Source organism: Chroicocephalus ridibundus, chromosome 3, assembly GCF_963924245.1.
Source record: "Chroicocephalus ridibundus chromosome 3, bChrRid1.1, whole genome shotgun sequence".
NCBI classification, from domain to species: domain Eukaryota; kingdom Metazoa; phylum Chordata; class Aves; order Charadriiformes; family Laridae; genus Chroicocephalus; species Chroicocephalus ridibundus.
In genome coordinates, this window is record NC_086286.1 from 20,110,385 (window position 1) to 20,135,819 (window position 25,435).

At 50.9% G+C, this 25,435-nt stretch overlaps 1 protein-coding gene across 9 annotated transcripts in view; it reads right to left on the bottom strand.

Annotated features, from left to right (window-relative positions):
- The window catches only part of SLC8A1 (solute carrier family 8 member A1), a 146,758-nt gene that overhangs the window by 115,734 nt on the left and 5,589 nt on the right, over nt 1-25,435 (bottom strand). For 7 of the 9 annotated variants that reach the window (XM_063328310.1, XM_063328309.1, XM_063328306.1 and 4 more), the window contains exon 2: nt 851-2,686. In XM_063328310.1, the coding sequence (XP_063184380.1) occupies nt 851-2,686 (1,836 nt within the window). Of the gene's footprint in view, nt 1-850; nt 2,687-10,056; nt 10,178-13,387; nt 13,795-25,435 lie in introns of those variants that run through there. The other 2 variants (XM_063328304.1, XM_063328311.1) reach the window with 2 other exon arrangements.

Sequence of the window (25,435 nt, forward strand, 5' to 3'; positions counted from 1 at the left end):
GGACTTCACTGTAGGAAGAGCCTGAGACTGGAACAATGCAACTTCCAATGTTTGCTCCTCCCAAAGCCCCAAATGGGCAAGGAAATATCTTCATGACATACCCAAGGATAGATGTTTTCTATCATGATTTACAGCGCTAATTTATATTCTCCATATAATGTAATAAACAAGGCTACAGCACTAACAATTTTTCCACCATCGACCTAGCAATGCTCAGGAGTAGCCTCCAACAGCTTTCAGCCTCTTTTATATTTGCAAGCAGCCAAATACATTTGCAGTTGCATCCTAACTATGAGGCTTCTCTGCATGACAATACTTTTTCAGGACATGCATTGCACAATGATCCAGGCCTGCAGCCTCTAGGGGAGGAGGAGGCGCAATGACCTTCACGAAAGCCCTGAACAGAGCTGTGGCCCAGTCCCAGAGGACCTGACTCTCAACAGGCAAGGGGAAGTAGGTACTGCAATTCATACACTCAGTTTAGGCCCTTCGCAAGACAGGTCCTTATGAATGACCAGTAACTGTGAGCTCGGATTTGTTCTCTGCTCCACTGTGGAGCTGAGCCTATAGAGATCTGCTCAGCGCGTGGGGAGGGTGTGGGAAGCTGGGCTCACAAACGAGTCCCACCTCCCTGCCGCTGGAAGGGTGGAGTGCCCCTGAGCAGGCATCACTCTCTGTCTGTTAGCAAGGCAGGAACACGGTATTGCAGGCTCCCCAAAGCACATAAGGCCATTCATGCCTTACTGCAATGCGCCGGCACCCAAACACCTCCAGAGCAGCTCTGGGTGCCATGTGCATTTAATTTCATGAGAATCAGAGACTGTAAGTAACAAACAAAACCTCCACTTACACTATCTCATCGTTCTGGAACTCCAGCTCCCCACAGGTGTCTTCAAAGTCCTCTCCTCCACCTTTGGCTGAGCCTTCAATGGTTTTGTAGGGCACAATAACATTTCCTCGTGCACCAGAGGTTCGCAACACTTTCACTTCCATGGTCCCCACACTTTCACTGACGTGCGTTACTGGCTCCTCAAAGGTGAAGATGCCAGCATGGTCATCATCAAAGATGGTGACGGTGGCGGTAGATGGTGATCCCAGGCAGGCAAGTGTTGAGGCACGACTGGTCTCAAGAATGCCCTCATCTGAGGCCTCAGTGCTCACGCGGACGTTGCTGAGATGGACCAGGAAGTTCTCATCCTCCTCAAATATGTCATCATCGATTATGCCAACACGAATTTCCTTCTGGGTCTCTCCAGGCTTGAAGACCACCGTCCCTTCAGTGAACTCATAGTCAGAGCCAGCATTGGCCGTCCCATCCTCTGTCCGGAAGTCAACGTACACTGTATTGGTCAAGTCACCTCCCCGTCGAATGATGGTCAGGGCGACAGTGCCACAGTTCTCCAGACACTGATAGGTACCCTGCTCAAAGTAGAGCTTGCTGATGGGATCATTTTCTGCCACCTCACTGTTGACCTCATGCATGCTGACCGCTTTGCGGGCCTGGTCTGCAGCATGTCTCTTCAAGATGTTGCCAGCTCCCGTCATGAGCCGAGTGGCCTGAATGCGGTAAAAGGCCCTGCTCTTCTGTTGCTGGCTCAGGACCTGGTAGTTGGCCAACTCTATAAGCTGTTCAATTTCCTTGTCGGGGTGCTTTTGTTTCAGCTCCTTCAGGATCCGAGCCATTTCCCTCCTGGCTTCCTCATCGTCCTGGTCTTTCTCATCCACTTCCAACACCAATGTCCCATCCAAAAAGTTCTCTACGTGAGAATTAGCAACCTTTCCATCCATCTCGATATCAGCTTTGGAGGAGGGCCGGTCACCCTCATGCTCAATGATCATGCCTCTCTGCTTGCCAGCTCGGTATTTCTTGTAGACGTACTTGTAAAACAAAAGCCTCCTGTCAGCTATCCAGGCAAACACCACACAGATAGGGAAGAAGAAGAAGGTGAGCAAGCCTTCCCAAACCTCCACAATCCCAGGAGAAGATACAGATAAAATAATGTAAAGCCAAGTGTAGGCAAAGATGCTCCAGGCTGCTGTAACAAAAAACACTCTCAAGTGCTTGATCTTCCTTATCTCGCCGTCTGGAACAACGTAAACACAGATCGCAATGATGACAAACATGTTAAACGCAGCACTCCCCACAATTGTGCTTGGCCCCAAGTCCCCTGCCGTGAAGCCATGGCCACACACTTCAATAACAGACAGGAGGATCTCGGGGGCAGATGAGCCCAAGGCCATCAGTGTGAGGTTGGAAACGGTCTCATTCCAGATCCTCACTGTGGTTTTGCTGGTCTCGCCGTTGGGCTTCTTGATGGTTATTTCCCGCTCTTGGGATGTAATGACTTCGATGGAGGACATGAAGCGGTCAGCTATGATAGATACTCCCAGGAACATGTACACCATCGCTACAAAATACACTGTTGCCCGAGCGATTTTGTCACCAAATGAGGGGTCTTGGGGTTCCCATATTGGTAAAATAACACCCTTTTTGCAGATGTATGAGCCAGTGCACTCCTCGGTGTCGTTCACAGGCAATTCGCTGGGGCTCTCCGCGTGTATGCCGTCTGCATGGAAAAGCAACACCAGCACAACACTCAGGAGTTGGAAGCTCAGTGGGAAGGTGGGTGGGTGAGTTGCTCGCGACATGGCCGCTTCCACTGAACAGGTCCCAAACGTCCTCAAGCTGCAGAGACAAAAGGAAAAATGCATTAAGTGAGGCCGACCAGAGATAACGGATTTTCCTCTGCACCCTCTTTATTTCCCATCTTTCCCAAACACATAATCAAGTTACCCTGTTACTCAAGAAGACCCATTTATTTGTTGTGATTACTGCAGCTTTCCATGTACAAATCTTCTGGTTCAGCTATCTGAACAAGGACAGATTCAGGTGCTACCAGTGGGCAAGCATCTCCCCCTTTAGCTACTATGATGTTTAATGCCACTTTCTTTCTCTTCGCTGAAAGCCTATTTCTTCAATTGCATTTTCTCGTTTCTCATCTAATTAAAGCCCATCATTCTGCTTCACAGCTGGCAGAAGCGTTTCCCATTTCAAAATTACAGTGCACTCACTCACTGGAGTTCAGGGTAAGAGCAGGAGAGGACAGAGAAATATATTATTCCCCCAACATTTTTAAAAAATATTTTTATACTTGCCACTACAAACTACGTATTTCACAGCCTTTTCTTGCTCAGAGTCCTCCCAAGCATCTACTCCACATCCGAAATCTGCACGAAGCATGCCCAGGCCCTGGCAAAACCTTATTCTTAACAGCAACTTGGTCATAAGGCGCACCAGAAGGGCAGTCATTAATTAAAGATTTTGGAGCCATTCCTTCCACAGTGCATCACTTTGCACCTTCCTGAAACTGGAAAGAGCCCCATATGCATCCAAGCCTGGCTCTCTTGGCATGCTTCAAGAGGAAACCTGTCCCTGCGCTCTTTTCCCACTAGGTCAGCTTTGACGGCTTCCCCTTCAAGGGCCTTTCTCACTCCATTTACAACATCAGTCATCAGGCATGACAGCGGTACTTGCCCTTGTCCTGCCTCAGGATTTTCCAGCAGTGTAGAGGAGCTGTTAAAGAGGTTTGCAGTTAGTTAACAGTGCATAAACCGACAGAACAGATGCCTTTAAGTACATAGAGATGCTTAGTGCAAAAACCTGAGCATGCTCAGTGTTACATTCTCAATTTTACTAGCCAATAAAAGGCAGTTTCCTAGTTATTAAAGCTATATTTTCTCCTCAAGGAGAGCCTTTGCCATACTACGCTTCTCCATTCCAAGTTAATTTAATCACACAGTACTTAAAAATGTTTCTGGGAAGAGAGGAAAATGAGTATGTCGATACCTTTACTTTGCTGAAGAATACAAAAGGCTGAACTGGTTTTGCTCATAAAAAAACCCTAAACCATAAAGAAAAAATGAAAAAAAAAAAAAAAAAGAGCCCAGCCATGAAAGATTTCAACTTCTAAGAGAAGGATGGTGTTCCCAGGTCCGTAGCAGAGATGGGACACAAGCAGGAGACCCAGTCAATGCCTCCCGACGCCCAGCCGCAGCAACGCCTGGCAGGTCTCACCCCACCATTTGCCATCTGCAGGGTCTCCAGCAAACACAGCTGCATGCACTGGGAGACACAGACCAACCCATCCGTGCTAAAGGCTGCATACAGCGACAGCATCCCAGCTGTCACCCGGGCCCGGTCACAGCGAGCGTGACCCAAGCAGGATGGCTAAGCACACCTCCCCTCTTCCTCCTGAAAGAGGGGCTTGTTTCACGGCACAGCTGGGAACCAGGCTGGCTCTCCAGGCACACAGCAGCTACATATGCTGCAGTCATTGCTTTGAGGGTGCCAGAGCACTGGAACAGGCTGCTTAGAGAGGTTGTGGAGTCTCCTTCTCTGGAGATATTCAAAACACACCTGGACATGTTCCTGTCTGACCTGCTCTAGGTGACACTGATTTGGCAGGTGGGGTGGCATAGATGACTTCCGAAGGTTCCTTCCAACCCCTACCACTCTGTGATTCTGTGATCTGTGATTCTGACATCTGTGATTGCTGGCTGCAAAAGTACAGCCAGGCAGGAGCTCCTGGGAAGAAGCATTGACCCTCCTGAACAGGGACACACCAATGCCTTCTTGAAGAGAAGCACCTGGTCACCACCACCCATCTCCTCATCCCCCATGACACAGAAATCACCTCTCCTCATTAGGGCAGGGACGTATTGTGCAGGGACAGGGCTGCACGCAAGTGAAGACATGTCTGGAGGAAGCAATGGGTACCATCCTGCAGCCACGTTATGGGATCGACTTCACAAAGAGGCATTGTAATGATGGATTAAAGCCCTCTCCTCCATTTGCTTTTATTTAAGGATGCTGTAGTAGGATTATTGGGCTGGAAGAATAATACTGAGAATTTATCAAGACATTTTTATATAAATGGCATTTCCTCACCAGGAATTCTTGGTCTGCCTCCCCGCCTCCTCCCAATTTTTTAATTAAGAAAAGAAAAAGATACACAGAGCAGGAAGTGAGCAGGTCAGAGAGCTGGGTGATAAGAACAGATAAGATAAACAAGAAAAAGCGAGTCTCCTGTATGAAGACAGATTTAAAAGAAAGGAGTTGTTTTCGTTGGAAATCCTACTAATGCTACAAAAAGCTCTTACTGCCAGAGCCAGAAGACCTGAACATTGCTCCCCTAATCACAGTCCCTGGGTACCTTCCGCTTCCCAGAACGCAGGCTGTAGCCACCGCTTACAAATCCAAAATAAAAAATTGAAAACACGATGTTTGTAATGAAGAGTACCTTGTTGCAGGCCATTTGGTGGATAGCTAAGTTGAAACAGATGTGCATTCATGGTCATTGAAGTTTAGCCGAAGCATGAATTAGTCACCCAACATCTGTACTCCTGTGTTTCACACCGCTCCAAATTTCGGAGACATTTGATAAAGGGGCTGTCAAAACACAGGCTGACTTGGTATCTACTCTGTTTATCCCAGATAGCTCCTAAGTGTAGTTTTGGTTGTTTTTTTTTTAAATATGTAGGCTTAAAAAAATTTAGTGTGGGCATAAAGTATTACTCAGCAGCATGGTTCTTCATCTTTCTAAAGGGTAGTAGTTTCAACAGAAAACTCAAGAGCATCCACCTGCCCTTATTCAGTTAATTTTCTCCCTGTGGCAAGTCATATCCTTGCACATGTACAATTATTCAGAGCAACCAGGCATTGTGAAATCCCCTTGGCAAGAAGAGGAAACAGATGGTTCTAGAGAAAATATTGTGCTTTGGGTCACTGATTTAGGTCATAAAGAATAGGAGAGTCCCATCACACTTCGGACCAACTCTACAGTCTTAAAAGGATTCGAGCACTGGAAGTCTCAGCCAGAAAAAAGACACCCACTAAATTACTTGAACACTATTTGCCATGTTCTTGCATTTCAAACATTCTAATATAAGTTGGTTTGGGTGGGTTTTTTTTAGATAAAGTCCCATATTACATTAAACAGGAGGAAAAAAGGCCTAGAGGCTTGCATCTGAGCAAACCATCTTCCTGTCCTTCCCATCCAGCTCTTCATGTACTGAAAACATTTTTCCCCTCAGATGGCAGGAGATAAGAAACATGGAAATTTTCTGGAGAGTTCAGGTGGGTGGGGAAAGGCTGGAGCTTTGGAAGAAAAACCCCACCGACTGTGGCAATGTGCCATGAGCCTTCTTGGAGCGGCAGTAGCATCCCTCAACTCTATGTTGGATTTTCTCCAGCATTTTGGGATGCAGTCATCAAGCAGGAGTCACACAGCCTCATCAGCTTTCCTGCTTGAACCATTTCACAGTGAGTGTTATTAACACCGGACTCAGAAATTATGGAGGGCTAGAAAACGCTTGGCCACACCATGCTGGTTACACATACACGTACACAGCCTGACACTCAAAATATCTCTGAGAAGAAACTGCTATAAAATTAACAGTGTTTCTTTATTTGTACGATCCAAAATAAACAGCTTGGTCCCTGGAGACCCTCTTACTCTGCATTTGCATAGGGTCTCGGCCCATGGTCGGCATGCTGCTGCAGGCACGGCAGTAGCAATATTCCCAGACAAATCATTCATATTATTCTCTAATGAGAAGCAAGGCTACCAGAACACCAGCCCTCCCTCCAAACCCAACTTTGTTAGCTTTTCATTAAGGTGTCTCAATTGCATTTCCCATCCCGGCCATCAACAATAAAAGCAAATGCGGTAGCTGATTCACAGCGTGCCAGGTTAGCCGCCCTGGCAAACCCTGCCTGCCACGGTGCTTGTGGCCTCGGCATCACTCCCCCAGCGCCTTTCGGGTCAGATTTATCACAGTAGCACCGGGCAGGGGCACAAGCTGGTCTCTGTCTCGGTGCTGGCCATAGGTGTGTGGTGAAAAACCCCAAAACACTGCCCCAGGCCAGCACAGTCCTGCCCCTAAGCACTACCCCATGCTCGGTGGCAGCACCCAGAGCCCTTTCCACCACTGAGGGAGCCGAGCTGTCCTGGGGCTCCCTGGGACCGGCTGCCCGAGAGCTTCCAGGTGGAGCTGGAGCTAACCCGGAGAGCCAGATCCCAACTGGAGCTCTCTTGAAGTGGCAACTGTGCCCCTTCCCTTTGCGGACAAGCTCCCCCAGGGCTCTAGCAGTGGGTTTTGCACAGTCATGGAGGAAAGAGGCTGCACGGTCCCTTCGAGGCAAGCTCAGTTCAAGGGATGTTGCTCCAGCCTTTATTCCAGCCCTCGGTATTGAGAAAGACCAGGAGGGAAGCTGTTGCCCACAGCAGGGCTAGGAGCGTTGCAGAGATTCTCGCCTCCCTGCTGGGTCATGGGAGCTCTAGGTTTTACAAATTAGTAGGAGGGAGCTCCTGCTGCCAGCTCGTGCTCCAGCCCCCCAGCTCAGGAGCTGTCAGATGGGGAGAAAACAGCCTTTTAGACTCTGCTCTGACCTTTCCCTGGCAGCGATGCTCCTTCAGGCAGGCTGGCTGGCTGCGGCATGCAAAGCGAGCCTGAAAGCTGCTCTGCGTTTCAACAAAGCACAGCTTTTCCTTTGCAGCAGCTTCCCCCAAAAGTCCCATCTCTATTTGGGCACTTCGCCCTTGACAGGCGCACTGTAAGACCCTTCCTGTTATTTTCCTGCCCCTTTGTATCACACACAGGTTTATGACCATCTGCAATAAGCTGGTAGCACCATTATTTTTCAGAATTCTGAAAAAACACTGCTAGCCCAGACACTTTCATTACAGAAGAAGGATTGGGCAAGCATGGAAATGGCCTGGGCTCACAAGGAATGAGGGGCTACATGAAGAGAGAGTGGAAGACTTCCCGTGGGGAATTTTTTTCCTAGCATTGGAGAGAAAACCTGTACAGAGCAGCTGTAACATAACGCCGCAGCGTTCACACCATGACAGCCACCACCCGATGGTACCTGCCCCACTGCGACATCAGCTTCTTGATAAACATCATTACTAAGAATTTACTGCCAGCTTGTATGGGAGAGGGTGTCCCCACAGCCCTGTCACTGGTGTGCGGGTGGTGGGAGCAGCACCCTCTCCCCACAGGGTGACTGGTCGCTTGCTGGGGGCGGCAGGAGGTCTGCTCCTCGCACGAGAGCGAGCAGATGCTTTCTGACATGCCGTGGGGACACAACCAGCAGCGTGTCACAAAACCACGGGGACTCCCAGCCAGCCCTTCCCCACCCCGTAGTCAGAGCTGGACAGAGAGGGGCTTGTCCTAGTGAGAGTGCACAGGGAAGGCAGCCCAAAACCCCCCTTTGCTGGTGCCAATGGTGGGACACAGATGGTCTCTCTTCAGCCAGAGGGGCCAAAAACTTTGGCAAAGGGGCAACTAGTAGCTACTGGAAGGCACAGCTAGCCTGCAAGCTAGAGAAACAGAGCCTCAAAGCAAGCCAGCTACTCACTGCCCTGCCAGTGTCCCTGGGGAAAAGACAGCAACCCCCCGAGAAAGACCCCCAAGTGAGCGGACAGGCTCTCCTAGCCAACAAGTGCCCCGGCAAAAATGGCTGTTTCAAGTGATGCGCCCTATGCTCCTATGCCAAGGTCAGACCTGAAGTCTCCAAGTCACAGCATCCCTTCCCCAGTTTCTCTTGCAGGAGAGCAGCACTGAAGAGCCTACTGCAAGCGAGACACAGCCTTCCCTGGGGAAAGGGAGGCACACCTCGCCTCCACGGGGGGGATGCATACCCACTGCCCCGTCTCTGGAGGGCTAGCACACCTCTCCTCTCCCCCCGACCCTTCCTGGCCATGCTGAAGCCTGTACACCTCTGCCTTATTGAAAGCAGCAATCCGCTTCACAGCAGGGCAGCTCCAGCAAAGCCTGTACTGGGAAAAGACGTGACTGCAGGGAAAAAAAAAAAAAAAAAAAAAAAAAAAAGCCCAAACAAATTGTCTGGTCTTTGACCATCAATCAGTAAACCAGCCAAGAGCCTAGGTCCAGCTTCCCACAGCCAAGGGACACAAAACGGATGCCAACAGTGCTGCAAGGTAGAGGGTGCTTGGAGATGTGTCTAGGCAGCCACAGGCTCCACTGGCTTCACTTCTGATCTTGACGCTGACCCACAGCACAGCCTTGGTAAAAAGCAGCTCCTGCCAGCTGCGATTTTTACCCATCAAAGCAGGAGAAGGACCCTGCCGACACGCTGGCCGTACACCCGGACCCGTGGAGGAAAGCTGCTATGTCCAAATACCGTGTTGCCACTCAGGGCTGCACAGTGTGACGGCTCTTTAAACACAGCTTGGAAAACCCTTGGCTCACAGCCCTGCTCCGGCTCTGCCCGGCTCCTTCTCCCTTCCACCCGGCTCTGCCACTCCAAAACAGGCACAGCCTTGTTGGCATCCCCTGCCCATGACCCTCCAGATCTCCACATCAGGAAAATGATTTCCAGGCCATCAGCATCCTGATTGCATCAGTACAAAAAAAAAAAAAACAAACATCAAAATCTTTCCAAATATAGTCAGAGGCACAAGCTCTCCATGAAGCCAATCAAGTAAAATACACATCAGGCCACCCTGTTTTCTGTAAAGAACATTAAAAAGTTAGAACAATTATCAGTCTGCAACTGATTTTTCCAAGTATCCTATCTCTTCAATGAAGCATCCAATCTCCTCCCACAATCTCCCCAGCAACTTTCCAAAATACACAGATAAATAGAGAAAATAAAACATCCCCATTATAAAATTTCAGCCAGATTGGATGAATTTGGGGGCAGCTTGTAGAGACTGAGCTTGGAAGTGTTTGTCGGGGAGATTCCAGCCTCGCTTTTTAACACACGGAGACCAAGTGGCAAGCCGTCCCTTTCCCACATGATTCAAGATCTCAGCAAAGAAAATGCCAGGAAATGAGAAGCACGGGAGAAATACTACATTTCTTTTGGGGTTGTATTTTTTTTCTTTTCTTTTTTTTTTTTTTTTACATCTCCCCTCATACTTGCTGCTGTCTCCAGACCATTCCTCTGTCCCTGCCACCTGCTTTTCCTCTCTTCTTTATCAAGCAGCATCAGGCTCTTCCCCATTATTCCTCCTGGGCTGTTAATACCTTCCTCTGCCTGCGGATCTCCCCGGCTGATTTAAGCATGGTCTCTCCGCCTGGTCTCCGCCAGCCGGCTTTGAGGCTGCCTTGCCGACAGACTCCCTCTGCGATCTCAGGGCAGCCCTTCGCCTCCCTGTGCTCCGTGCCTCTCTCTGTAAAATGGGAAGAGCACCACCCGTGAGCGTCGGGAGAATAAAACACTGCTAATAAGCCTGAGGCTCCTGGGTAGCCTGGGGAGGAAGCATCTGCCCAGAGATGCCCCACAGGGGCCAGGAGAGAGGAATTAGCGGGCCTGTTGCTCTCCTCTCTGTCTGCCTGTGTCCGCTCTTCCCTCCAGACCCATTTTTGCACTGGGTTTGTAGCTGTGCGTGGGTCCCCTGTGCTCTCCTGGGCTCTGCAGGAGGAAGGAGCAGAAATCTTCAAGGCAGCAGAGACAAATCCCCAGCCCCAGCTCCCCTGCACCCATCCAGGGATGAAGAGGTGAGAGGCGTCCCTGGGAATGTGTGTGGGGAAGGGCTGAGACGAAGGCAGGTTGTGGACCTGGGCGATTTGGACACGGTCCTAAACAGGAGCTGGGCCGGTTAGTTGGTGCTGGAGGCCCACCCTGGCACGCTCCATCCGTCAGCCAGATGCTTAGCCGTGGTGGTAGCACCTTCCAGGAGAGTCCCCATCCAGAGGTACAGCTCTCACACCGCTGACTCTAGAGGGAGCTGAACGCAAGTGCCGAGCAGCTCCCCAGTTTTTAGATGACCAGATTTCGGGGAGCATAAGCCCAGGTGTGTGCTGGCCTCCTTGGTTGCCTATCTCAAAAGCAAGGTTAATGACCCCTCCCTCCTCCCCAGTCTTTCCCGCCTTCTCTGTTCTCCCCAGAAGCTCTTTGCAGCAGCAAATCTCACTTCTATTTGTAGCCAGGTTTCCTTAGGAAGCCAGGCATATGAAATCACAGTTTCCATGTCTGTCTGTCTGTTCACATCGCTACCCCCCCTCTTCCTCCCAATTTCAGCTAAAATCACCAGAGGGATAGAGATAGTGGAGAAAGCCAAGTTCCTACAAGCTTCCTGAAAATAGCTGAAGAGATACCACTCACACCCTTGGCAAAGGAAAGCCGGGTCAGTGAGCTCAGCCCATGTTGGGTGCCAGAATCCCGACGGGGCAGCACCCTCAGCACACTGCAGCGGACCCGGGTGCAGCCAGGATTTGCACGGCTGCGGGCACCAGTGTCCACAAGCTGGGAGCACATGCAGATCACGGCACCCTGAGCTTGAAGAGAGCTCCAGGTTGTTCACTGTACCGGCCGCAAGGGCAGCCAGTATTGCGTGCCGTTTGTGCTGTCTATAACCAACCTGTTGGTTGGTTGTCCAGTGATGCACGTGCCTTGGGGGACACTGGGCTTTATTGTAGGATCTGAGTTTCATTAGGATGCTGGAGAACAGTGGCTTTTCCCCGGTAAACCAGCAGGACTGTATCCCCCCTTAAACCAAATTCCGTCCTGGACACAATGCTGGAAAATTGCAACCCTGACAGCCCTGAGCAGATCAGGACACTACCGAAGGCCGCAAACAGGTAGAGAAATGGCTGTGCCTGTATGGCATCATGCAAGGTCCCAAAAGCAAGGATATGAGCCAAGTTCATGTCATGCCGTGTACAGCAGTGCCAGGAGAGCAAACTAGGTGCAGCCTGGGCAGCTGCAAGGACAGTGAATATTTAAGTCTTGGGAGCAATTCACAGCCAAAAGATCACAAAAAGCTTAGTGAAAGTGGGGGAGAGAGATGCAAGCAAAGTTTCATCAGCTTAAAAGTGTGCTACTCGGTGTTGGCATTCAAGGGATGCTAGGGATAAAGAGTACATCCAGTCTCCTCAAATATCTTGAACACAAACCATGGTACAGAGGAAGCTTTGAGCAATGTGTCTCCCCAGCATGGGCTTAGGAGTTGTTTATGCCTCCAGAGAAACAGAGCTGGCGGGGTATACGAGGAGCCGGGCAACGCATCAACTTTCCTGGGGAGGCGATGGGGGGGATTCATGGCTTGGCTGGTGGGTTATGGCTCTAGAAATGCTAGATTATTCCCTATTTGGTCTAAATGCCTACTGCTGGATAAGAGGCAAAGCTGCTATTGAAGAACCAATTGGAAGGAAAAGGGGAGAAAGAAACATTTATCAGCTGCACCCAAGGGAACACAAATGCCTTCCTTTGGTGATGTCCACTGCCCCAGCCAAAGCCATACAGCACACGCTTTTTTCCCCGGCTGCCATCATCACATCAACGTGCTGGTGTCCCAGCTTCCCTTTTCTAAATAAAAGTGCACCTCTTCTCTTTGTGGTGGTGAGAAAAAGCACATGAATGCCAAGGCAGGTGTCAGGAGAGCGCACAGAGAACCCCAGCCTCTCTTGGCCCCCATTTCCCTTGTCTGATTCGCGGATTTCCAACATCTGGGACTGGAGGAACAGCTTCCTGCGAAGCGCAAGCGAAGAGGAGCCCTGAAATCAAACACTCGCACCCACATGCCTGTGACCTTGTGGTTTTACTACAGCTTTCATTTTTAGGCTCCAGTTGTCCCTAGTGCTTGCTGCATTTCTACAACATTTTGGCAGTTTGCTTTTCGCCCTGGAGACAGAGCTGCGAGTGGGGTTGCTTAGCATGGCTCGGCGGGGAGGGAAGCAACAAGGCTACGATTAAAGAATTAAACTCGAGATGACGGAAGAGCCCCAGCCATGCTTCCACCTAGACAAAGCCTACGTGATGAGCGCTGCTTAATGCCAGCCCTTTAATAACACAGGCTGATCGAGACGAAAATGGGCATTTCGTCGTGGCTGCAGGTGCCTCCGACCGCTCACCTCGAAACCCATTTCAAGGCAGAGACCCCCGGGGCCGGAGGAAAAGCAGCCCTGCCCTGGAGGCACGAACACCCCCGCCGGGCGGAGGCACCGCACCCCCGCCGCCGCGCAGGGCGGGAGGAAGATGCCCGTAAGCCCCCCGGGGCGGGGGGGGGGAGGCGGTTTGCTCCAGCCCCCTCCCCTACCCCGCTTTGGGGTAGGGGGGGAGACACCCCCCCGCCCGCCCCGGCCGCCAGCCGCGCCTCCCGTCGCGACATGTCGCGATTGGCCGGCGGGGGAGGGGGGCGAGCCCTATCGCCTGCCTAAAGGTGCCGCGGCTGGGTTGCAAAAAGCATTCCCAGGGCGGGAGGAGAGCATCCTACCCCCCGCCTCCTCATCGGCTCCGGGCCCCCCACCCCGCCTCCCCCATCCTCCCCCGGCGCCGGGGACCCCCGGTGTGGAAACCAGCGGCGGGGGACCGGCCGCGCTGGGCAGGGCTGGGGCCGGTGGGTCGCGGTCCTACCTGGCGGGGGGCAGGAGCGGGCGCCGCCGGGGCCGGCTCAGCATCGGCGGGGCATCGCGGCGGGGCGGGCGGCGGAGCCCCGGTGCGCGGCTGCGGCGCGGCGGCGGGCGGGCGGGCGGGAGGGAGGGAGGGAAAGAGAGGGAGGGAGGGAGAAGGGAGGGAGGGAGGAAGGGAGGGATGGAGGGATGGATGGATGGAGGAAGCGCGCACACACACACACACACACACACACACGCACACACACACACGCCCGGGGATGCGCTCAGCCGGCCCGCCCCGCAGGCAGCCTCAGCCTCCCCTCCCTCCGCATCCCTCCGCGGCGCTGCGCGGGCAGGGAGAAACCCGCCGTCCCTCCTCCGCGGTGGCGGCTTCAGCCCTCCTCCTCCTCCTCCTCCTCCTTCTTCTCCTGATGGAAATATTTCCCGATTTCCTCCTCGGAGCGAGGGACTTTGAAAGGCAGGGCTGGTTGCGGACCCACCCCCAGCAGCCCTGCCCGCCCTGCCTGGGGCAGCCCCCAGCCCTGCCCTGCCTGCCCCCAGTCCTGCCTGCCCTGCCCTGACAGCCCCCAGCCCTGCCCTGCCTGCCCCCAGCCCTGCCTGCCCTGACAGCCCCCATCCATGCCCTGCCTGTCCCCAGCCCTGCCTGCCCTGCCCTGACAGCCCCCATCCATGCCCTGCCTGCCCCCAGCCCTGCCTGCCCTGCCCTGACAGCCCCCAGCCCTGCCCTGCCTGCCCCCAGCCCTGCCTGCCCTGACAGCCCCCATCCATGCCCTGCCTGTCCCCAGCCCTGCCTGCCCTGCCCTGACAGCCCCCATCCATGCCCTGCCTGTCCCCAGCCCTGCCTGCCCTGCCCTGACAGCCCCCATCCATGTCCTGCCTGTCCCCAGCCCTGCCTGCCCTGCCCTGACAGCCCCAATCCATGCCCTGCCTGCCCCCAGCCCTGCCTGCCCTGCCCTGACAGCCCCCATCCATGTCCTGCCTGCCCCCAGCCCTGCCTGCCCTGCCCTGACAGCCCCCATCCATGTCCTGCCTGTCCCCAGCCCTGCCTGCCCTGCCCTGACAGCCCCCATCCATGTCCTGCCTGTCCCCAGCCCTGCCTGCCCTGCCCTGACAGCCCCAATCCATGCCCTGCCTGTCCCCAGCCCTGCCTGCCCTGCCCTGACAGCCCCAATCCATGCCCTGCCTGCCCCCAGCCCTGCCTGCCCTGCCCTGACAGCCCCCATCCATGTCCTGCCTGTCCCCAGCCCTGCCTGCCTTGCCGAGGCAGCCCTGCAGCCTTGCCAGGGCAAGCCCAACCCCATTTGCCCCCTGCAGGAGGGAGCGATCCCTGGGAGAGATGACAAGAAGGGAAGCAGGACAAAGGGGTGCAATGAGTGCCCTGCTCTGTCACCATGCCCCACAGTGTTGCCCATGGGGAGGCAGGAGGCCAGCAGCGTCCCAAGGGACGCTGGGTTGAGGTCGCTCCCCTCTCACATACCCTAAGCAACCAAACCCTGGTGTTTGCAGAGGACAGCGGGAGCATATGGGTCATCTAGGGCCCTCCTGGGAACTGCCCCCACATCTGGCTATGTCCAGTTCAGCCCCTGAACCCACAGAGCCTCCTGTCCCCACAGGACAGTCATTGGGGATGGGGAGGTCCTGCGGGAAGCCATCAGCCTAGCATAGAAGGACTTGCTGCACCTCAGGCTGGCCCAAGTGTCCTTCCTGTGGGCAATTCCCCTTTCACCATGCCTGAACGACTCCTCCACCCTTCGCTGGCTCCAGCAAGGAGCAGATGAACCCATTGTCCCACCCTCCAGGCAAAACTCTGTGGCTTTAGGAACTTAAAATAGGACCAAAGCTAATAACACACACTGGTAGTTGCAAGTACCCAGCGACCTTGAGTAGCCCTCTACGCCCAGATCCTCAGGTGCAACAAGAATGGGGAGAAGCAGAGCCATTATTCTAGCTCCTGCACCCTCTTACACATTCTCACTCTTATCTTGTCAGCTGTGCATGTAATTTTTGTCACCACTGGCAAGACAGCAAGCCAGAATTTTACCTTTGGATTTCATTTGTGCTTTTCTTCCTTTCTTTCCTTTTTTTTTAAAAAAAAAAAAAAAAAAAGATTTTTGCATCACCATGCCCTGTTACTTAGTTTGGTCTCACTTTAAGAGCTTATTGCCTACGCGTGGGATAAAAGGCTGAATTAAGAATTTGGTTTAGAATTTGGTTTAGAAAAAGACATGTTTTTTGTGTCCAGTAGCTACCTCTGATTGTCTGTCTCACCTCTTTTGATTTAAAACTCTTCAGAGGAGGGATACGGTTGTATCTGGCCATGATGGGACTCAGTTGTCCCAGCAGGGACATTGATACAAAATGGGTACAACTAAAACGTGTGCGCAGTGCTGTGCTCTGCTTGGGATGCGGGCAGAGCAGTGGATGCGTATCACTGGCGTTTGGTTTGGCAGTGGCTGCGGGATGCAAGGCGCTGCACAAGCTGGCACGGCAAACGGATAGCGTGAGCAGAAAAAACTGGCATGGCTGCAGCAAACACAGTAGTCCCTGCTGGCGCTTTTCACCCTGCACACTGAAATCTAATCATTGCAACAGTAAGCAGTGGAACTCAGATTTTAATTAGCTGTCAGCCATGAAGTTCTCCCTAAAGCTCCCCAGTTCCCTCAGTTGTGTTGCTGACCTACTTCCCAGCCCTTTCACTGAATGTGGTACACAACTCCTCTGGAGCACCAAGACATTAACTCTGCTAATGGGGATCCACTGGCTCTGAAGAGCCAGGCGCGTCCCCAGCTCCTCCCAGCCCACCTCTCTGCGCAGCCTCCAGTGCGTGTTCCCGTCTCCCACTGCCTCCTGCTGAGATCCTCAGGAAGGTTGCTTCAGCTGAGGGATTTTTGTGACATTTGAGGGGAGCTGAAGAAAACAAGAGTTTGTCAGTGTTCGTGGTGATGCTCATTAGTCCATGCAAATGAAGCTTAACGGCGCTGGGACAGAAAAGGTGAAGCAGAGATGCACCATTATCCCACCTCACCTGAGAGCAGCTTGCATCTGCTTGAAGAGTGACTGGTTAGGAGGGATATGAGGCTGGGAGAAGACGTCCCCCACCCCCCAGTCCCTCACACACCCCTTTCCAGGCACACTCAGACCTTCGTCTTTCACAGTCCCAAGAGAAAGATGAAGTTGGGCTCTGAAAGAAAAAGTGGAAGTCAGGGAGCAGGGGAGAGAGTGAGCCCAAATGGTGAGAGGAGACACTGCGTTGTAGGACTGCTCCACCCTGCAGTGCCTCTGGTTCGCATTGCTTTTCCTCAGCCAAGCCAGCCGAAGCGGTAGCTGTAGCAGCGTAGAGCTCTGCATGGGCTGTGAAAGCTGAGCAAATGCTCCTCTGCTCTGCCTGGTGCTCCAGGCAAAAACGCAACAGGGCTGCCGATGTCCTGACGCAGCACGTTCGTCATGGCGGGGGCACATCCATGCTTCACCACGATTGCAGCCTGGGCTGTGCTGGGAGAGGCAGTGGTTTGCTCCGGCTACCTTTCCTTCCCCCTCTCTCTTTGCAGTCATGCGAGTGAATACCTACCATTGCAAACGCGCTTACAACCACTAATTAGTAGTCTCAAAATCATGGAGATTCTCATGCCAATGCTAACGAATGGTTCATTCACTCATTCATTCATTCATGTACACCCACAGCTCTCTCCGACAGCAGCCTGCATCTCTCTGGAGTTGCTGGAGGAGGTTTCTGGGTATTGTCTACATATGCAGAGCAGAAAGACAATTCCTCCCTGCAAAGAATGGAGTTAGTGGACTGTGGAGTCTCGAGCACAGGACAGAATGGTGCAGGCCAATTCTCTGCTCAAGGCCTTGTGAAAAAAGACATCTGAGCTCCTGCAATGCTTCAGAGGAAGGGGACACAAACCCTCAGGTATTTCTTGCTTGAAAATATCCTGCTTTATATTCCCTGTAAAACATACAAGTGGCCAGGGCAAGGTCAGTCTTCAGCTCAGCCCCAGCATGCTCACCTCCAAGCAGCTGTCCTACCACCCTTTCTTGGCCCTGTCTGGAGCATCTCCTCAGTGGGATGCTTTGGTCTCTGCTCCAGCTTTTGTGGGTTCAGATAATGCTGGAGGATAACCAGGGAGTCCTCGCTGGTTAGGTATCTTTGGTCGTGTTTTTCCTTGAGTCCCTCAGGAGATGCCAGAGAGATCCTGCAGGAGCAGATGGGATGTCACCTCTGTCTTGCCATCCATCTGTCTTTGCTCCTCGCTGCAGCAGACTTGAGTGTGCGCCCACTGAACCTTCTCTGGCTCTCCTCTGCATGTTCTTGGCAGAGACCTGGAGATCCTTGAGAGTGGTGTTTCTAAAAAAGATGCTCAGAAACATAGTTTCCAGCAATTTGAGCATTCACTTTCACTGTCACCTTCAAACTTGCTTTGAGGATAAATCAGGCATTTATCCTGGAAGGATAAATGGAAGGGCAATTCTGTGTCCTGGACACAATACACTCCTTTTTGAGCTCCCCAGGCAGTGCCTCCTTAGCTGTTTCCAAGTAGCTGGTGCAGTCTGAGTCCTGATCATCCCAGGGAGGTCTGAGCACATGAGAGTTATCTATCGGCCAGCCAGAGGTCTTGGATGTGGAAGGTGTCTTCTACCCCTGGAACACTGAGAGTAAAGCCTATACCCCAGGCAGAAGGCAGTGATCAGTGGGACGTTTGGGCACGCCTGCGAAAAATGGGCAGCGTGTGGTTTGCTCTCACTGCAACGCTTTGGGACCCCACAGAAGTAACTGGAGAAACCACGCTTGTCCTGCTTTCAAGCTTTCCCCCAAGAACTTGCTCAATGCTGGGTTTTACGCAGGTTTAAATAACAAATCCGGAGCGCTAATTGATGAGCATAGCATTTAACGTCTTGGGAGAGAGTTTTCCTGGAAGAAGCTTTGGCTGGCCAAATTTTGCAGAGCGCTGCTTGTGTGTGGCAGACACAAAAAGGGTATTTGCACTGGAAACCACCTGCTGCACGGGGGTTGAAAGCAGAACTAGTTATAGGGGCTGGGCATGAATTTAGGGAGCTTGGAAATGGGGAGAGCTGCATGTATTTTGCAAACATCTAGTCCTCAAAACAAGACACACACTCTTCTCTTCAAATTCTGCTTCAGTCTCACTTTCCTTTTTGAAAAAAACTGCTTTCTGGTCATCAGGGATATGCAGAAAAATTCAATGTGTGCACAGAATGACTTCGGTGCCTGGGCTTAGTGTAAGAGATGTCCAAGGTGCAAACTGTCTCCTTACTCTTCTCAAAGGAGTAGAAACTCGAAAGCCTTCTGACAGCTGTCATTTGTCTCAACAGCAGTGCATGCTAATACTAGCATCCCACTCCTGTCCCCATTTCACAGGCAAAAAACAGTTCCTAGCCTGAGTCACTGGAAAATGAAGGACCAGATGTCCCCTGCTGAACTGCCTGTCCCTTAGCTGTCCCTTTTCCCACCAAAATAAAAAAAAAAAAAAAATAAAAAAAAAAAGAAGCTTTGTTTTGCTGTTACAAAACTGCAGAATACAGGAACTAAAAATGCAGATGCAAGGTCGACTGAAATGCATTTCCCAGTGAAAGCCGTAGCCTAGGGACTCCGCTGCCTCAAGATGAGTGTCCTGCAAGGGGCCACGGAGCGGCAGGGTGCCAGCCCTGGGGCACTAACACTCTCCACTTGACGCTCCAGCTCTTTTCACCACCATCCCAAGACTAGAAAAAATTTGGCTGGAAAAAAACCCACAACATCCCCTCAAATCCAGAATTAAAAAGCGACAAACGTTGTGTTCTCTGGATTTGCCTTCTGCTTTCGAAACCTAGGGGCTTGATGTTTTCCAGTTTACTTGGTAACCAGAAGTAAGTTAAAAAAATAAGAGAGACGAAATAGTGATATGTAATCACATGACTCCAGGAGCTGGGACTTTAAGAAAAAACAAAGGTGCAAATGCCATGGTAACGTGGCAACATCTGGGAGCTGTGTCCTGCAAACTGAGGACTGTGATGCTTCCTCAGCAGCGCTGGTGTCACATGAGGCCGCATCCCCCATTCGACCTGTGTGGAAGGTTCCCATCGCTCGCAGTGGGAGACGCAGGGTGAATCGGACGCAGCGCACGACTCCGGCTGCGGCCCCTACTTGTGAAGGTAATTTGGCCTCCTCTGTACCATCTGTTTGCCAGCCCTGAGCGAGGCTGAATATTCCGAGGAAAATAGACTTTTTTTATTAAAAGTAAGAAGTGACTGACCTTAGCTGCATCAAGCACCTTATTTATATTTTATTTATATATTCCAGCTCAAGATAGCTGCCGGAACGCCTTGCAAAAAACAAGCCCATTAGGCAAAAGGATGTGAAATTACTTCGCTTAAAGGGAAACTTGTCTTCGCTACAATGGGCTGTCCTTGCAGGATGGCCAGAAAATCTTCCTTGCCTCCTTGCTGCTTTGACTTTACCGACCTCTGCCTCAGCTCTGCCTCGTTTCACCCCCGAGTGGCCTTGCCTGGCTAAGTGTCCCTCCAGCACTGACCAGCTCTGCAGGAGGTTAGCCCCCGAGTCTCAGGGATGCAGCGGAGCCGAGGAACGTGCTTGCCAGCTGTTATCAGCACACAGCAGTCAATTTTAGGCCACAAGAACCCATGGAACTGGGCTTTTCTGTGCTCCCCAGGCACCCTGGAGTAGGTGTGTGCCCTTGCTCTGGGATGATTCCCTCCGTGGAACAGCTGAGGCAGCAGCATGGTTCTTATCCCCGTCCCCTTCTCTCCCCACAGCTTAGACGCGAGTCCAATGGACGGGGACTCCCACTGGTGCACACACAGTTCTTGCTATTTTGGCACAGTTTGCTCTATTTGCACTTCCAAAGATTTGCACTTCCAAAGACCAACAACGCCTGTCTTTTCCACGCTGCACACTCAAGCAGCGGTGAGGCAGTATCCAGTGCCATATGTCCTAAACACAGTAATTGAAGCTCCACATGTAAAGAGAATTTAACTAGAAAAGAGAGAAACATAAGAAAACCAGATAGTTTCCAGATTACTTAATGTTTATGGGTTTGGTTTTTTGATGGAGATTTTTGAGAAATGAAACTGCACCGTTTGTGAGACCGGATTGCCTTTCAAAATCCCTGTGCTGTCACGTGCCAGTCTGTTTCCCCCCCAGAATTTCAAACATGGCCCGTTCGGAAGCTGCTCTGAGCTGAATGGCTTTTTCACGTCTTTCTGGATGGTGGTTATGCTTTAAAATGATTGAAGATGCTCTTTTGCTACCTGCCTTGTGGTTAGAAATCCCCGAGTCTCTTACAAAAATCCTCTCTTCTTATGGCAAGCTGTTCCCAGCTTCTGGCAAAACTGTCCAGGTTCTGAGGCTGTATCCCTGTATGCGCAGGAGGGACGTGTGTGTGTGTGTGTGTGTGTGTGTGTGTGTGTATGCCATGCGTGCAGATACTTCCTAATGCAGATTGTGCAAGCTCTGACTTCTTCCCTCTGCGTTTTCTGCGTTTCTGCTTATTCAGATGAACTCCTGCTCTTCCGGGAGTGCTCCCGTCTCTTCAGCAGGTGAGACAATTCCCTGAGTGGAGCTGGCAGTCCGGGAACGCGGGCTCCTGTGGGGTCCATATGTGTGTAGGCTGGAGGTCACGGAGATGGAGGTCACGGAGATGGAGGTCACGGAGAGGCAGAAGAGGGACCTGGGGGTTCAAGCATCCCTTGGCTGCTGCTGCGCCTCCTGCTTTGGCAGCACAGCCAGTGCAGCGGCAGGCGTGGAGGGGATGGCAGGGATGGGAAGGCATGACCGTACAGGGAGGGAGCAAAGGTCCAGCAGTAGAACCAGTCTGCTGGTGCGTAGGCAGCTGTATGTTTAGTAGACCAGTGTCTTAGCAGGGCTGATGGGAATACAAGCTTTCCTCTTTCATTCAGCTCCCTTCCATGTGCACCTCAGTCACCAAGAAAGTTTCTGGCCCCTGCATCTCAAGACACCAGTGTGGTATTTGTGCCAGGGCTGTTAACAGTATCTGGCATCCGATTTGTCACCAGTAGACTCCAGGGTTAACACTTGTATTTACATGACCAGTGGCATCAGGAAGGCAGGCAACACGTGCAGAGCCACCAATGGGAAGAAATAAGAGACGTAAGAGGTCTAGAACACATGATTCAAGAGGAAACATTGCAGGAATGCAGACTGTCAAGTCAAAAGAAGACATATCCTTGCAAATCTGAAAGAATAGATGTTTCCCACTCCTACTGTCGATAAGAGAAGGAGTCATGAAGTTAAACTACAGGCAGGGAGACTGAAATTTGGCACGAGGAAAAGCTTTGTGTAGCCATGAGAGTAATGGTGTAGGCAGCTGGGTTGTCTGCAGAGTGGGAGAAGTCTGTGTCTCGGAAAGGTTTTAAGATCAGGATGAGCAAACCTCTGTTGAGTCCAGATCAGGTGGAGGTGGCTTATGTCTCAATGTCATTTCATCAGGAAGATGTATCTGAGACGAACAATCAGGAGAAATTCAGCACACCATAAAAAGAAAACCACTGTAGTGGTTAGTAGGGTGAAAGAAAAGAAAACCTGCCTTTAGGTTTTGGGACAAAGATTTGTTGTGGGAAAACAGTCAGCGCACTGGAAATTAGGCCACGCTGGCAGAGCAGATCTAGGCGGCAATGCTATCCAAGCTCACACAACCTGGGAGCAGACCGACCTTGGTTCCAGGCTGGCAGCCAATTTCCTGGGCAGATGAGCCATTTAGCCAGTAGGACACTGGGGAAGAGCGCTTGTTGCTGCTTCGAAGCCCATGATATATCCCACTTGTGTTTCGTCCTGTCAAGGTTTGTTCCAGGCTCACTTAGCAACCTCTTCCGCTAGTTTTTTTGCGCTCAGCCATAGGAACCTTGAAGCTTACCCAAATGCTCTCAGGAGCTGGCAGCACAGGAAGGTTTGTGTTGGAGACATTCCTCCTGCCATGGTGGTCCCTCTCACTTGCCCTGCTGGGAGCCTGTCCCACAGTGAACTGCAAGTTGAGGTGTGCAGACAAATCTTACCCCCGATCAAACTGCAACGCTACTGCGACAACAGCACAAGGGCACACACGGGCACTCCCCATAGCAAAAGCGAAATAGTGTCTTTGGTTAACTCTGACCTATGGCTATATAAGCTACAACATGAAGTAAAGGTATGAAAGGCCACCAGGACCTGCACATCATAAGAAGTGGAGTACTGTACATGCAGCTGACCACCCCTGAGCAGTAGTTACACTAACTAGCATGAAAAATGGTAGAAAAGAGAAACATTGCGTATAACAAAAGCAGGGCACTAGCTTAATTGCTGACTGAGGTAGAAATTACCAAGGCAACCATATCGTGAGTACCAAGTAAGTGTGTAAAGTCAGGAAACCTGGGGCCAGCAAGGGAAAAGTAAATACAGGTGGATGGCTTGTCTGGGAGGAGAGAGACTTGGTAAAGCAGCAGAACCTGGGCAAAACAATAATGATGATAATGATGATGATGATGATGATGATGATGATGATGATAATAATAATAATAATAATAATAATAATAATAATAATAATGGGGGCAACACCAGAATATAAGGTAAAGCAAGTGACATACTCAGGACTGATTGGGGGCTGTTAGTCAGCCCTGTGCTTAATTATAACAGTTTGAAGCAGGACAATAAACCTGCTGTTCCCACCTTTCCTGTGTCCAGCTTGCCTTCACGGTCAGGAGGGACTTGGTGTGCTTTGGGATTAATGAGAGCCGTTTCCCTGCGACTGGAGAGGAAACCCCTGAAGGGGGGTTTCCCTTCCTTGACAGCCTGACTCTGCCTTTCAAGTCCCTGTTTCTCCTGACTGACTCTGCAGAGGTTCTTCAGTGTAGACTTTGGCACTGTAGGAGTTCAATAGCTGAGGACAAGAGGTACCGGGCGCAAACTTGAACACAGGAAGTTCCACCTAAACATGAGGAGGAACTTCTTTACTTTGAGGGTGGCAGAGCACTGGCACAGGCTGCCCAGAGAGGTGGTGGAGTCTCCATCTCTGGAGACATTCAAAACCCGCCTGGACACATTCCTGTGCAACCTGCTCTGGGTGACCCTGCTCTGGCAGGGGTTGGACTAGATGATCTTCCAACCCTACCGTTCTGTGATTCTCTAATTAATCCAGGGAACCATGCAACAAATGAGCTACACATGCACGTGGCTATACCAAAGTCAAGTCAATCAGGCCCCAGCACGTTCAGCACAACTCCGGCTCTCCAAAGAGCCTGACTCACCACAGTGCCTTCTTGCAGATGGTTTTTGGGGGAAAAAACTAGCTAAAGTGAAGTCTTAGCACAAGTCACAGCCACAAAAGAAAGGACATGTGTCAAAGAATCTACTCCAAAGACAAGAAACGGTTACAGCTCGGGATGAAGGCAAGGAGTTTGTGCTGGCAAAACATCAGCTTTATTAAGGTTAGAGTCTTCAAACCTGTCTTGTTCTGTAATTTTCCGTAGGCTGCATACATCAAGGCACGTTTCAAGATAATCAGACTGTCTGTTTCAAAGAGAAGAATGTTAAAATTGAGTATGTTTTTATCAACAGGGACAGAAAATGTCTAGAAAACATGAGTAGTGGCACAGCTTGTAACGCTTACAAACTTGTCCTGTTTTGTAGCATTCCTCTAGGTCTATGCATCAAAGCATGCTTAAAAATAGTCTGCCTGGTTATTTTTAAGATAAGAACATTTAAATTAAGGGTCAAGGGCCAAAAGTCTTCCAGTGCATTATCACGGAGGTACATCTTCAGGCATTTTAACACGTTAAGGCACTTTCCAGGCACTCATGAAGCAAGGTGCACACCTAGACAGGCTTGCGCCTGCCTTTAAAAATGCAAGGACTGTCACTGAATTGTGGATCCTCAGGTGGGTCTTTGGTGATTTATAATGGAGATTCTCAAGTGATTAGAAAGCGACCAACTAATTTTTCTAAAATACTCATGATTTGTCCTGAATCTTACCCAATGATTGGTAGCTGAACAGACGAACCATTGCCCACTAGGCAGATTTTTAATGGCAGCCAGTGCAAAGTTTTCTCTTCTCTGATAATAAAAAACACATGCTCCATACACACTGTTCTCCTCCACAGGATCATAGAGATCCTCATACACACAGCAGAGAACCTTCAAGATTAACTTTTTTGTCTAGGTTAAGTTGGAGATACGCCACACTGCAGGGGAAGGATGAGGTTATCAGCAAGGCTCTAAAATGCTCTTAAGTGTTGGTTACTCTTGTTCTCAGAAATTCACTTCAGATCAAATCAGCTCAAGCCAAAAGGGAAATCTCTCAGTTATTGAGCAAGATGCTTCTCGGAGCATCTATTTTCCATAAGCAGTAGCAAAATGTTCTTCAAAATGAGAGAAACTTTTTAATGCATTTGTTTTCCGAGCTCTACTGTGGCCTAGACCCAGTACAGGACATGACATGAACACAAGCAGGACATCATGCAAGGGTCCTCCATGGTGCTGGGGCTCATTGTGTTAAACCTTTGAGTAACGTAGCCAGAGAGTGCAACGAGGACACCTTCCACAGCTGCACATCTCTCTTTTCACAATATTTTGCCCATGGATTAACACTACCAAGAAGATTTGGAAAACCTGCTAGAAGGTTTCCACAAAGATTTAGCTCATCGGCAACTTGGAAAAACACTCATGGGAGGTAAATGCTAGTTAAGTTAAACCTATATTAGCTCCTCGGTCAGGATATGGGTTCTGCCCTGTGCTAGAACATTGGTATAACATGTGGCTTATATCTGAAAGGTGTCATAGCAGGCAGCAGAGCAGCAGTAAACATCACTATGCTGGACAATCAATAAAAATTGAGACCTACTTATCCAGCTAAAGATAGGGCAATCCAAAACATCTGTCTTGCTCCCGAACTGGGCACTGATCCTGGACAGGAGATGCTTTCAGAGCCTTGTTTCAAATAGCTGTGCTCTGAAAAGCAGGCTAAATCCGGGAGGTCATCTTGAAATAATAGTTGGCAGGCCAAAGTGACTTAACGTTTAACATGCTTTAAAGGACCATATG